At 39.7% G+C, this 13,291-nt stretch overlaps 1 protein-coding gene across 4 annotated transcripts in view; it reads left to right on the top strand.

Moving 5' to 3' along the window:
- Window positions 1–13,291, top strand: part of lrba (LPS responsive beige-like anchor protein) — a 180,832-nt gene that overhangs the window by 16,671 nt on the left and 150,870 nt on the right. For all 4 annotated transcript variants that reach the window (XM_038713117.1, XM_038713119.1, XM_038713120.1 and 1 more), the window contains exons 2-5: window positions 7,111–7,342; window positions 9,120–9,220; window positions 10,242–10,337; window positions 12,740–12,861. In XM_038713117.1, coding sequence (XP_038569045.1) covers window positions 7,111–7,342; window positions 9,120–9,220; window positions 10,242–10,337; window positions 12,740–12,861 — 551 coding nt within the window. The remainder of the gene's footprint in view (window positions 1–7,110; window positions 7,343–9,119; window positions 9,221–10,241; window positions 10,338–12,739; window positions 12,862–13,291) is intronic.

Consider the following 13,291-nt stretch of genomic DNA (forward strand, 5'->3'; position numbering starts at 1 on the left):
GTGTGTGTGTGTGTGTAATTTTTCGGTGCAGTTCAAGAAAAATAACCATATATTAAATAGCCCTGCGTCGGTAGAAACCATTCCTATTTCAAAGTAATCACCTGTTTGTTGAACATTAGCACAGAAGCTTCACGTTCCATGTGAATGGGTTGAAAACAGACTCTAGTGAAAATGCCTGATAAAACTGATATAATCTTTGGTTGTTCAAAGGAAATAACCTCCATTACATTTTCGAAAGACTCGTCCAAATCTGTATCTTCTTGCATACATATATTCTAAATGTTGGTGCCACTTTTATCTGAAGTGTTGCTTATTTTAAGAACATTATGAATGAATTATTATAATCACAGCGTGATATAATGCATGCTGTCCAACTCGCTATGCCTTCTCATCTGCTCCATCAGAAGCTCATTCCCTCATATCAGCACTAGCACTAGAGGGATTTGAGTAGGACAGATTATTTGGTTGACCTCCCTGTCTGCTGGAACCATTTCAGCATCTCACATCAGTATGTTGGAAATGTGAGCGTTCTCTTCATCAGCAGCGAAGAGCGCAGGATTATAAGATCTTGTCATATCACGAATCATGCTTTGGGTCACTGTGATGGATGTTTCGGTCTGGGTGTAATGGAGGGGGGCCTCTCGTGGAAGAATAAGCCGGACTGCCTTTGGTTTGACAAGATAGCTTGTTAAAAGAGCTCCAGTTAGAAGAGCTGTTGAAAAAGTAGGCCAGTGGTGAAAGCGTGCTAACACTGACTGCTTATTTGTTGAGTATTTTGTTTGCCTTTTATTTATTTTAAAATGGAAGACCATGGTCAAGCTTGATTGTTATGACACATAAGCTGGCATTTGCAGTCCTCTTGTAAAGGAATATAAATGCATGTTAGCCTTAAAATGACATTTACGTATTTACCAGCTTCAGATCTCCCTCTAGATTTGTCCTCATGTGAAATGCTCCCACACTGACAGTTAATATCAAGTGATCGATGGACTGTATGTATATAAGCCATCGAGACATGCTAGACATGAGCACAGGTTTGTCATGGGCATTCTTCTATTTTCCGTGTCTGCTGTCGTCTCCTGCAGGGAGAGAATTGAAGGACGAACATCAACATGGATGGACACACACACACACACACACACACACACAATGGATGGAGGGTCTCATCACCCTGCAGCAGTGACTTGGCAGCCTCAGTGTTTCTGCCTGTTACTTTTAGCTGGGTATTTTCCTCCCCTTTGGTACAAAATGGCCATCATTTGTTGCTTTCTCTCATCTTCAGCATCCCATCGCTGTCTGTAATGATTTAGATGTCTGTTTTTTTTTTTAGCTCAGACCTCAAATAGCTCTGCTGTTTCTATAAACCTTTACTTGTTCTATTCTCAGTCTGTTTCTCGCTTACTCCGTGTGGTCTCTGTTTTTTTAATGAGAGTGGAAATGAATTACACGAGGCTCACATTGTTTAAAACATAGTTTTAAATATATGCCTTTTTAATAACGTTACACCTGATACATTTGGAAACGTTCTTTTTGTTTCTATTCAATATAAAGCAGATTTTGGCTAAATATAATGTTTTTTTTATTTTTGAGCACCAGTAGCTCCAATACATATTCTTCCCTTCCACGTGTACCCTGTGGTGTTTTTATCAGCTGTAAGGGTAGATGAGAGTGGGCTGACATGCCACAAGGGCCCTGTGTTGACTCAAAGAGGGGGACATGGCAGTTACATAGGCTCAATACCTCCTCTGTTTTTATACTTTTGGGGATTTTGAGTTGAGCAAAAGCATTAATTGATGAGTGGCCTGCAGCAATACATAAATGTTTTGTTTACAGCAGAATAAGCAGAAATGTGTTTCAGATCCAAAATGAACAGTTTCTTTCCTTTTTCAGTATGCCAGCTTTTCCACTTCAGCCAAGCTAAAAGCACTTTTGCAAATCTTTTTTTCTTGCGTTTCCACTTTTTTTAAAGTGCAAATTGATTGATTGATCATCACAACAATTTTAATTAAAAGCTCCGTTGTGCGTTACTATGAAACAGACACTTTATGTTCTAATTAGGTTGTTTACATGTGATAGAAATCTCAACCTCATGTCAGACATTGTCATTGTTGACGTGGGATTTTATTCTCAGCTTTCCAAGAATCTTAATTGGTGTGGCTATCAAGTACCCTGAAATACAAGTTTAGCTCAGGCAAACTATATGAATTCTGCTTGTGGCGTACCATTTATCCCTGCCATCCTCCTATGTTGTTCTCCATGGTGACCATAGAAGCATGTTTTGGGTTTGTGTTACGGCCCAGTGGCTGCTTGGCTGCTCAGGCATGATTAATTCAGGCAGGCCTCAGGGGACAGCAGCCAGGCTAGGTTACCCAGCCAGGGATCTGGTGTTTAGTTGCCATAAAGACACTGGCTTTATGGCAGCTTTAGCCGCAGAGCTCTCCTTGGCTGGAGCTGAGGCTGGAGCTGTCAACCTTTCACACCTGTGCCTGAAATAGAGCAATGTAAATGATTGAATTGAACAATTCAAGAAACTGAAATATTGTAAACCTCTTTGCCATGCACCAATAGACAATTTAAATGTTCTCACTCAGCAATAGGAAATTGCATTTTTTAATTTACATCAAGTTTCAAAATATCACAGTTTGAAAAGCAGCATTATTCTGTCTGTTTATAATGTAAGGACTCCCGGTTGGTTATTGCTAGATTTTGTAACAAAAATATACCCAGCACAATATAGAGATAACCAGCTGCTGTGAGGTTTCATTCCAGTAGTACGCTTGTTTTTTGATTCAGCTGGTACAGGTGGTAAAGGTGGCATGTGGTACATAGAGTGCTGCCAGAGATAAAGTACTGAATATGACAGTTTTTTTTGACAGTTTTTTTTGAAAATGTTTTTATCTCCCCACATTCATTTGTCATAAAATACGCAACTGAAGAAACTTTGTTCTCTGTTGTACTTTTTTTTAGAAATCGTTGTGAAGTAAAACATTCACCTCTGTACTGTGGCTTCCTTTGATCTGTATTTGAATATTTGGATAATACTGTATTTGGTCTGACAAAGACAAAGAGCCAACACATTCTGTAACTTCAGACTTCACAGGTCGTTTATTTGTCCTTTGGTCATTAAATAACACACGAGCTAGCAGATTATAGCCATAGTTCTATTATTGTTTGTGAATTCCTCCTCTCCAGTCAGCTCGGCTGTCCGTCTTTCACACGTGAGGTCAAAATTGCATGTGACAAAGTAGGTTTTTGTCCTCAAGCTGCAGAATTTTTAGTCATTAATTTTTGGGTTTTAGCTAATAATTAATTTAAGTTTAGAATGGGGGGGGAAAAGGCAAACATGACAAACGCTCAAACTTTGGAATCTGTAACCAACAAACATTTAGTATTTTTACTTTATTTTAAAAATAGACACTTATTCTATCTATAGACAGAATCTCATCATTTTAGCATTTAACACACTGTATGTAATTTCTGCTGCTAGTGGTCTTTGACATCAAAACAATAAGAAAAGACGTAGTTTGATGATGGCGTGAACTAGTGTGGGATCATGGGAGTTGTTGTCTTCATTGTTAATCAACCACTATTGCCAGTGAAAATCTATCTGACGTGACTCAGGCAGAAATCACGTTCACCGGCTTCCTTCCTCTACTCTCTGATGTATCCCGTGTTTTGCCAGACATTACAGCAACTAGAAGGAGTGACGCCATTGACATGCGACCAAATGAAATGCAGTTACCTTGAATAAAATAAGTATGCTACTCAACAAAATATATAACATAGTCATTTTTATTATTTTAATGTGGAAATGTTAAATATTATACCTTTTAGAATAGAAATTAGGACTACCACAAGTGATTTGTAAGCAAAGCCGTGGAGGTTAAGGTTGACTCTTTACAAACAGTACCACAAACACCATGAGGCTATTTGGCAAGGTAATTATTTGTCCTAAACTTTGACAGATCATGTCTAAAATCAGCCCCGTATCCTTGCATGTGTGCCAGGTGTATGTCATGTAGCGTGGCACTGGGTCTCCATCCTCGTCCGTCCCCTTTGGTCAGCTGACTCTGATGGATGGATGACTCGCACAAAGTGTCAGGCTCATAAATCAGCTGTGGCAAAATGGCACCCAACATCCATTAATGGCAGACCAGGCTGCAAGCAGAGGCATCTAGCCTCCCAAGTTAATAGATGTTACTCTGTAGAGAGCTGTGTGATTTATCAATGACTTGCTAAAAGACAAAAAAGGGAAGAGGACAGGTTGCCAGCGGGGCATAAATTGGTGCATGTGTTATTAGAAGTGTTTTACTTCAACAATGGCTTGTTGCCATAGCAGGTGGCTCGTGGATATTTCAACTGACATTTTTTAGTTAATATTCCACTAAACGCTTGGTATTTGTTTGACCATCTATATTAAACTACTGCATATGTACGGTATAAATTGGCTACAGTAGATGTATCCTTTTAGCTCGTTACATGCTCTGGCTTTATTAAAGGGCTGAAGCATTCAAATTATGAAAAAGCTTATTTTCTTCTTATGTTGGGAGATAGTTGCAGATAGTTTTCCTGGGTTTGAGATATCCCCATCTATATGAAAGTGATGAATGACATTCTGTTTGTGGTGTTCGTAATACGGAAAAATGACATTTAAAACATTCAGCAGCAAACGTTTTAACTGAAACAAAATAAGTCTGTTCTGCTGATTATACAGAGTAATTCGGACATTGTTTATGCAAACACACGTTGTTGTTGAATTTAAAAATTCCCTTCACCTCCATTGTTCTGGGGTGGCAGCTGCAATCTCAGAAATGTCACAACCTGGACATGTGAGCAAAGCAAAACTCTACATGGCTGGAGACCAGTAGGTGTATGGGAGAATACTTGATTTAAAAACAATTTGATTGGAGATGAATTAAAGGGTTGATTCAACAAAGTAAATGTTTGTTTTTTACAGCGAGCAAAACGTATCTAGGCAAGCCTCTCAAAATGGATTGTAATAAAATGTGATTGTCAATTATTCTGGTAATTGGAAAATTGTGGTTTCATTTTCTTCATAGATGTCTAGATTTTCTTTGTAAAAGAAATATCTTTGGGTTCTTGAACTGATGGATATTTGTAAGGGTGTGCCAAAAATATCGATACAGCTATATATCGTTATAAAGTTTTACGTGATACTGTATAGATATTTCAGCCAATCATATCAATGCATAAAAAAATAAGCGTTTTGACGGTTAGCTCAATGCTAATATATAATGGAAATCTCCATCAACGTGCTAACGGACATTAGCATTGCGATCACGATAATATAATCTTAATATAAACTACACATTTTGCTTCACGTGCTTAACATCCATACTGGATGTGGAAAACTTTTTGGAAACTGTGCAAATATGTTTCCTGAGCTCTGTGTGAAATAAAAAAGAGCTGCTATCTTCACTGTCTTAAGGCCTTTCCACACCGGAAGTAACACTCCGCCTGCGTAATCGCCTGGCCCCGCCAGTAAACGGAAGGCAGTCACTTCAAAATCAATTATTTTACAATGCATCTTAAACAAGACTGTATGAAGGTGAGAGATAAAGGACATAGGCATTTTACAATATAAATAAATCAACAGTTCAACAGAAATGTACTTACTCAAACAGGAAGGGAAATAACCTCATTGTTGTAATGTTGATACTTGACATGAAAAATAAATAGGCTTGAAATCTGTGAGAGGAGGTTAAAGGGACAATAGGTGAGTGTGTGTCAGTGTTATCACCCTTATATCCTCTGTCTTCTGGGATGTTGCAGCAGCATTATCACAGTTTCCCCTCCTTCCCTATCTTGTACTCAACACACACACACACACACACACACACACACACACACACACACACACACACACACACACACACACACACACACACACACACACGGTGTTAATCCAACCTTACTCATTTTAATGGGACAGTTTCCATTCCCTACACCAAATCATATTGTTTTCACATCCAGCCAGTCTAATGGCCAAGTACGGCTATTGCACGTTCATTTTTTTTGTACAGTCACACCTCCTTGATCCTAAACATGACAGCCTTACTCACAATATTAATTTGACATTGACATTGTTATTTTCCTTATCTTTTTCTATTAGGCAGGGTTCAATAGTAAAAATGTCATCACAACTATTAAGTAGTGACAAATTATGACATTTATGGCTCATACAATTTATTTCCACACACAAAATACATTACTCCTGTGCAATAAGACAAGCAGTCTACCTCACTGGCTTCTGAAGATGGCAATCACTGCTAAGGCTGACTAACATGCTGGCGTGTGTTTACTTTCTTTCTTTTTGCCATTAATATAATTGTATGTTATTGATTCAAAAGACAGCCTTGTGTAATTGGCTGTGTTCTCCCAACACAAGGTGAAACTGAGTGTTAAAAAAAAAAGTCCTGAAAAACAGAGCGGTCACCTTTTTAAAACTCTGCATGCTGGGAACCACTGCTGTTTAGCATGGACGATTGGAATGATGTTCACATCGCTGTACTCTGTTGCTGTGTATTCCCTTGTATGTCGTAAGTGGAAATTAATTTCAACCTAGGTCTGTGTCTGCAAGGCTGTGTCAGATGCTGTTAGTATTCCAGGGCCCTCCTACAGGAACAAAAGACCTCTAAATACACTTCTCACTGTTTGTGTCTGTCTGAATGTCTCTGTTAGTTTCACTGATATGGCTTCTTATTTGATATTTGTTTTGCTTTAGGTTCATAATAGTGTCTCGAGGCTAGCTGTAAACGGTTGAATCTACTGTGAGACAGACATACAGATAGAGACGGAGACCTAAGTTTCTCCCTCTGACCTTTAATCCACTTGGCTTGCAGCAGCCCAGATGCATGATTAATCATCTGTTTAGGAGTGTGTGCACACATACTAATGTGAACACACATGTGCCTAGTGCCTTTTTGAAGCTCTTACTTTTGCTGGTGATTAAAAGAGAAATTCATTGCAGCTTTTTTATTGCTTTGTAATAATAACTCAATGACTGGCTGAAACCAAACACTTTCTCTCTCATTCCTCCCCCCCCCCTCACTTCCTCACCCCCTCTCTTGTGTTGCATCTCTCCTCCAGCTGGTCGGCGGCCAGTTTGACCTTGAGATGAACTTCATCATTCAGGAACCCGAGAGCATCGTGTGCATGGTGGAGCTGTTGGACAAGTGTGAGCCCACCTGTCAGGCAGAGGTCTGGAGCATCTTCACCGCCATCCTCAAGAAGAGCGTCCGCAACTTGCAGGCGTGCACTGATGTAGGGCTCATCCAGCTGGTGCTCCAGCGTATAGCCACCACTGACAGCATGATCGCAGGTACTGACAACAGCACCTTAAAGAGGTCATATTATGCATTTTGGCGTTTTCCCTCTCCCACAGAAAACACTGCTCCTCAACTGCCTGAAAACAGCTCGATTGTAGTCCAGCCTTTACTTCCGTAAACTATCTGCGTCACTTTGTTGCCCTTGACCTCAACCTTCGTTGGACACACTTTGTAACACACGTCATAATGCTCGCCTGGCGGCTAGTGTGGAGCGCCTTCAAAAACACTGGTGGAGAAACACACTGAGCACGCACACAGTGACAAGAAGTCCGCCTATAGCCTCCCCTCACCCCCACACTAAAAATATGGTGTTTTTTGAAAATGAAACCATGTAAACCTATCCTGGGAAAGCCCCTAAATAAAATTATGTACCTGAACACAATATGACCATTTTAAGGAAAAAGAGTTTTTATTTACTTTGCATTGGAGCCATAGGACGCAACATTTTCTATTATGTTACTGCAGTATTATCAATTTAATTTATTTTCTGAAAAGTTGAAAAGTCATCTGGTTTGTGTAGCAATTAAAAAGGCTATTCAGCTCCAAGCCCCCATGATAACAAGCACTGCTGAACTGTGCTTTGACCAAGACAAGACAAGGAATCTTTATTACCTCCGCTCGAGATGCCAAGCCATTGCTTTGACCTGTATGTGGAGGGGGAGCAAGTCCAACTTCAGGAATAAATAGAGTATTACAAATAATAAACCAACTCTAAACTTTCTTATCCACTGTTCTGGTAATCAATTACTTTGATCTCATCCTCCATTGTTGCATGCACTGTGATGTGTTGCAGTGAAAGTAGACACAATCATCCTGTACAGTCTCCCCCGGGTCTCAGTCTAGTCTGTTGCCCATCTGCAAATTAGTGTGAATTAATCCTACAGTGTTCGGCTCAGTGAACTTTTGCCAGCCAGAACAGTGCTGGCCTAGAGGGTTTGAGCAGTGAAGCAAGGGGGATTTAGCCCAGCAGTAACTAGGCAGTTGAAAGTAATGGTTATAGTAGTATGTACTACACTACAAATCCTATCTCAAAGTATCTCATAAAAGTAATCTCATAAAACTAGTGTAACACTGATTGATTGACATTTACAGATGAAAATGCCTGACATTAAGCTCTTTATTTTAAAGCTTGTTAATATTACCCTATATGTTGCACTTACTCTATAGTAGATTTTCAGACGTCTCTTCCTCTCATCACATAATTTTCTGTGATTCTGTAGTACAGAACTGAACAGCTGAGCTTTAATACTTGGACACGCCACATGTAACTACTACTCACCCTTATAGTTGGAGGATTGAACCAAGGGTAGTGCATGTGCACACTAGTCATAGAACTGTTATACTATGCCTCATCGTTGGTCAGTAATAACTAATGAAACTAGGCTACGCAGTGGCTGGGACTCCCAGAGTGTTCTCTCTTTTTCATTTTTTGAATTTAGGTCTTGCTTACCCTAATTTTCTTTTAAATATTTGTTAGCTACTGAGCTTCTGGTAGCTGTGGTTTAACAGTAATATCTTGATGATCAAAATGCCAATAAAGATTATAATAAGATAATAATCATTGGATTTTTTAAAAATAGTAATACAAGTATTTTTAAAATTAGGGACCAACTCTTGAATGATTATATCCAGTTTGTTTGGTAAACAGCAGTCACTTGGTGCTTCCTCTCATTTTTATGTAGATTATTGTATCTTGTCAGTCTTTCTGTTTTAACAAGCTGTGATGAACCTCTTCGCTGCTGTGTGTGTGTGTGTGTGTATGTCTTTCAGACCTACTGGTGGACATGTTGGGCGTGCTTGCCAGCTACAGCATCACAGTAAAAGAGCTCAAGCTTTTCTTCAGCAAGCTACAAGGAGAGAAAGGCCAGTGGGTGAGTCAGAGTCATGCCACGGTGATCTGTCTTGGTTGTCTGGGACCTGCCTGAGGAATGTGCTAGCAACACTTAAACTCATGCCATCCCACACGCCAGTGCTCTAGTCCCATAGACAAGATAAATCATGTGAAACCAGACTGCTACTCCACAGTGGTCTTAGATCCAAAACAGCACTACAGTATTAGGTGGTTTAAGAGATTACGCAAGTCCAGAATTTAGGTTACTATTTTAACTACAACATAAAAACGGGGTGAGCCAAAAGACGTAGCTGCTACACAGTTGAAAAACAATAGTTTTCTAAAAATAGGCTGCCGGTGTGGGTGTGTGTGGGTGTAAGGGAATAGCCATAGTGAACTTGGATGTATGATACGTGTACAGAAGACAAGTTACTTCACCTGGGCAGAAGCAGTGGCACAGAAAGGCAGACAGATGAAGCGAAGAAGAGTAGCCCATTGATCACTGACACTAATCAAGTTGTCAAGGAAATAGGGCAAGTTGCTTTCATGCTTCTAAATTTTACCTCACTCTCCTTTTTTCAAGCAGCTCTTGCCACCGCTCCTCTCTTCTTTTCGTTTTTGTGAAATATCAGGGGATACCGGGTGTATGGGATGAGTGCAGACCTTTTACTATCAAGTGCTATAATATTGAAAATTATAAACTACATCATTGTTGAAAATAGTAGAAATGTATAGGATTTATTAACACTCTAATCCAGCTGCAATAACTGAATTCTGTGTGTTAGCGCAACATATTTATTTTATGTGTGTACCTCGCACTGCACAGTGCAACAAGAATCAGTAAATTATAAAGAGACTGAATTCTCAGTGTGCTGCTGAGTAAATCTCTCCGTATGTCAAAGTCTGAAAAGTCTGAGAGGTAAATTTAGAACAAACAGAACCAAGGCTGTACTTAATTTTAATTATTTGTGGATGCATGCAACTTTTAAGTGTATATAATTCTTTTGCTTTAGCGTGCAAGTGTATGCCTGTTAAAATGATCCTTTTTGTTTTCTTTCTAGCCTCGTCATGCAGTGAAGCTTTTGTCAGTTCTGAAGTACATGGCTCACAGGAATGGCCCAGACTCTTTCTTCAGCTTTCCAGGGAAAAATGCAGCTGTGAGTATACTACATATTGCCAAACAAGGCGCCACATAATTAAAACACATCCCCTTTTGTGTGTTTACACATAGAGTATGAGCTGAATTAGAGGGTAGAGTTGGACTGCTCTTTTGAATGGTTCAGTACATGAACAGCAAGATTTCATTAGATATTAATGCAAGCCACCAGAATGTGGAACCCCACAGTGACTGCCTCCCAAAATTTCTAATAAGTCCTAATTTTCTACATTTTATAAAGAAATATTACATGATGATCTCTTCATCCTTTCATAGTAAGTGCTTTCTAAACTGATATCCTGTGAGAGCCAGCCATTGCAAATCTCTAATTGATAAGATTTGCACATTCTCTTGGTTATTTTCTAGTCAGCCATTAAAATTCAGACCTTTGTCAAGTCTCAAAGGCTATTCTACTTTTGTAAATGTTAAGTATCTAGAAATGGAGCTGTGTCTAAGAGCATGCTGTTTGATGAATCCTCATTAGTATCAAGAAAAAGCAGGCTGCACACTTTTCTTGTCCTTATGTACATGCATATTGTGTTCATTTAAATGTCAGACCATATTTATTAGATTTTGGTTATGAGGATGGCACATGACCAGTGTTATTGGATGAAACACAATAAAAAACACAGGATAAGAGCTTATCTAGATTGCTATATACACTCACCAGCCACTTTATTAGGGACACCTTGCTAGTACCGGGTTGGACCCCCTTTTGCCTTCAGAACTGCCTTAATTCTTCGTGGCTTACTTTCAACAAGGTGTTTGAAACATTCCTCAGAGACTGGTCCATATTGACATGATAGCACCACGAAGCTGCTGCAGATTTGTCGGCTGGACATCCACAATGCGAATCTCCCGTTCAACCACATCCCAAAGGTGCTCTATTGTTCTAAGATCTGGTGACTGTGGAGGCCAAGAAAATATCCCCCACACCATTACACCACCACCACCAGCTGGCAGGATGGATCCATCCGTTCATGTTGTTTACTCCAAATTCAGACCCTACCATCTGAATGTCACAGGTGAAATCGAGACTCATCAGACTGGGCAAAGAGTGGCGGCTGCTGTGGTCTTCTGCTGCTGTAGCCCATCTGCTTCAAGGTTCGACGTGTTGTACATTCAGAGATGCTGTTCTGCATACCTCGGTTGTAACGGGGAGTTATTTGAGTTACTGGTGCCTTTCTGTCATCTCGAACCAGTCTGCCCATTCTCCTCTGACATCTGACATCACAGGGCATTTTCGTCCACACAACTTTGGCTCACTGGATATTTTTCCTTTTTCGGACAATGCTCTGTAAACCCTAGAGATGGATGCGTGTGAAAATCCCAGTAGATCAGCAGTTTCTGAAATACTCAGTCTGGCACCAACAACCATGCCACGTTCAAAGTCACCTAAATCCCCTTTCTTCCCCATTCTGATGCTCGGTTTACCTTCAGCAAGTTTTATTGACCACATCTACATGCCTAAATGCATTGAGTTGCTGACATGTGATTGGTTAATTAGCTATTTGTGTTAACAAGCAATTGAACAGGTGTACCTAATAAAATGGCCAGTGAGTGTATATCAAAATCAAGCTAAATTTACAATGTTTTACCAATTTTTATTGCGACTACTGCTTTCTACGCATATATGGCTTTCTCCAGTTCAGTTTTTCACTGCAATGAAACTACTACCACAAAGGCTTTGTTTTGCCTCACACGCGCATCATTCACCACATTCATTGAAAGGCGCACAGTGTTTTCCTCTTCCCGCCACAGGGTATGATGTGACATGCCAGTATGTATGTTCATTTTAAGGTGATTTTCTCATACCATAACACATCACAATGACATGAATTGTGAACTGTAATCAAGTCTTTGGAACTAAACAGTTTATAACCTGTTCAGTGTCTTGAGGATTTTTTTGTGTGAAAAAGACAAATGGACAATTGTAGCATGAAGCAAAATTTTATTATATCAAGTGTAAATCTTACACAAAGTTGTCCTCCTGTGTGTGAATCTGTGCCCCACAGTGAATGTTGCATTAGTCTATGTTAGGCCCTTTATATACTCTGTGTGTGCGTAGTTGCCAGCTTCTGTAGGTAACCCTCCATCGCCATGGTGATAGTGCTATTATGAGTCTGCCTTGTGTGTTTGTCAGCACACTGTTGAGACACACACACACACACACACGCACACAGAGACCAAGGGGTTTCTAACTTTTTAGTGGGGAGCATGTTTGCTTTGATATTTCTTTGCCAAACACTTCGTGTGGCCTTGCAACATGAATTCCTCTGCTTTCAGTCTGATCTATTGTACTAGCAAACAGTTTTTTATGTGGGTCCTTTAGTTCCACAGCTGGCCAGGACCCACATCTCATGCCATGTTTGATTTTCTTCTGTTATTTTTTCTCCCTAACAGGCTATAGCCCTGCCTCCTATAGCAAAATGGCCATACCAGAATGGGTTCACATTCCACACATGGCTCCGCATGGATCCTCTCAACAACATCAATGTAGACAAAGACAAGCCTTACCTGTACTGGTAGGTACCAATACCATCCTTTGACCACTAGACCTAAACCTTTATCTTTTTGTGTTATCCGGGGAGACCGGGTCTGCATTTCATTTGTATTGTAAATAATACAAAGAGAGGGGAAATTAAATGAAATGTTGTGTTACACAGGTGCATTGAATAAAATTTGTTTGTGTAAGTGTGGATGCATGTTACATGTCCACGGTATAATCAAGATATATCTTAAATGCTTTTTGAATCCCCAAAATGTGCAGCCTCCAGCCAAGATCAAAGTCGTGGATTTTTGGGAAAAAACTTGGATATTCTCTGAGATTAAAGTAATAAATTTATGAGAAAGAAACTCATAACAGCTGTCATATAAGATACTTTCACCAACCAGTATGAGATTGTTCAAAGACCAAAAGCATAAAAAATTGGGGAAGAGCTGCAGACACTTATA

Source organism: Micropterus salmoides, unplaced genomic scaffold, assembly GCF_014851395.1.
Source record: "Micropterus salmoides isolate LMB-PRFRI ecotype aquatic unplaced genomic scaffold, ASM1485139v1 Ms_hic_scaffold_12, whole genome shotgun sequence".
NCBI lineage: Eukaryota > Metazoa > Chordata > Actinopteri > Centrarchiformes > Centrarchidae > Micropterus > Micropterus salmoides.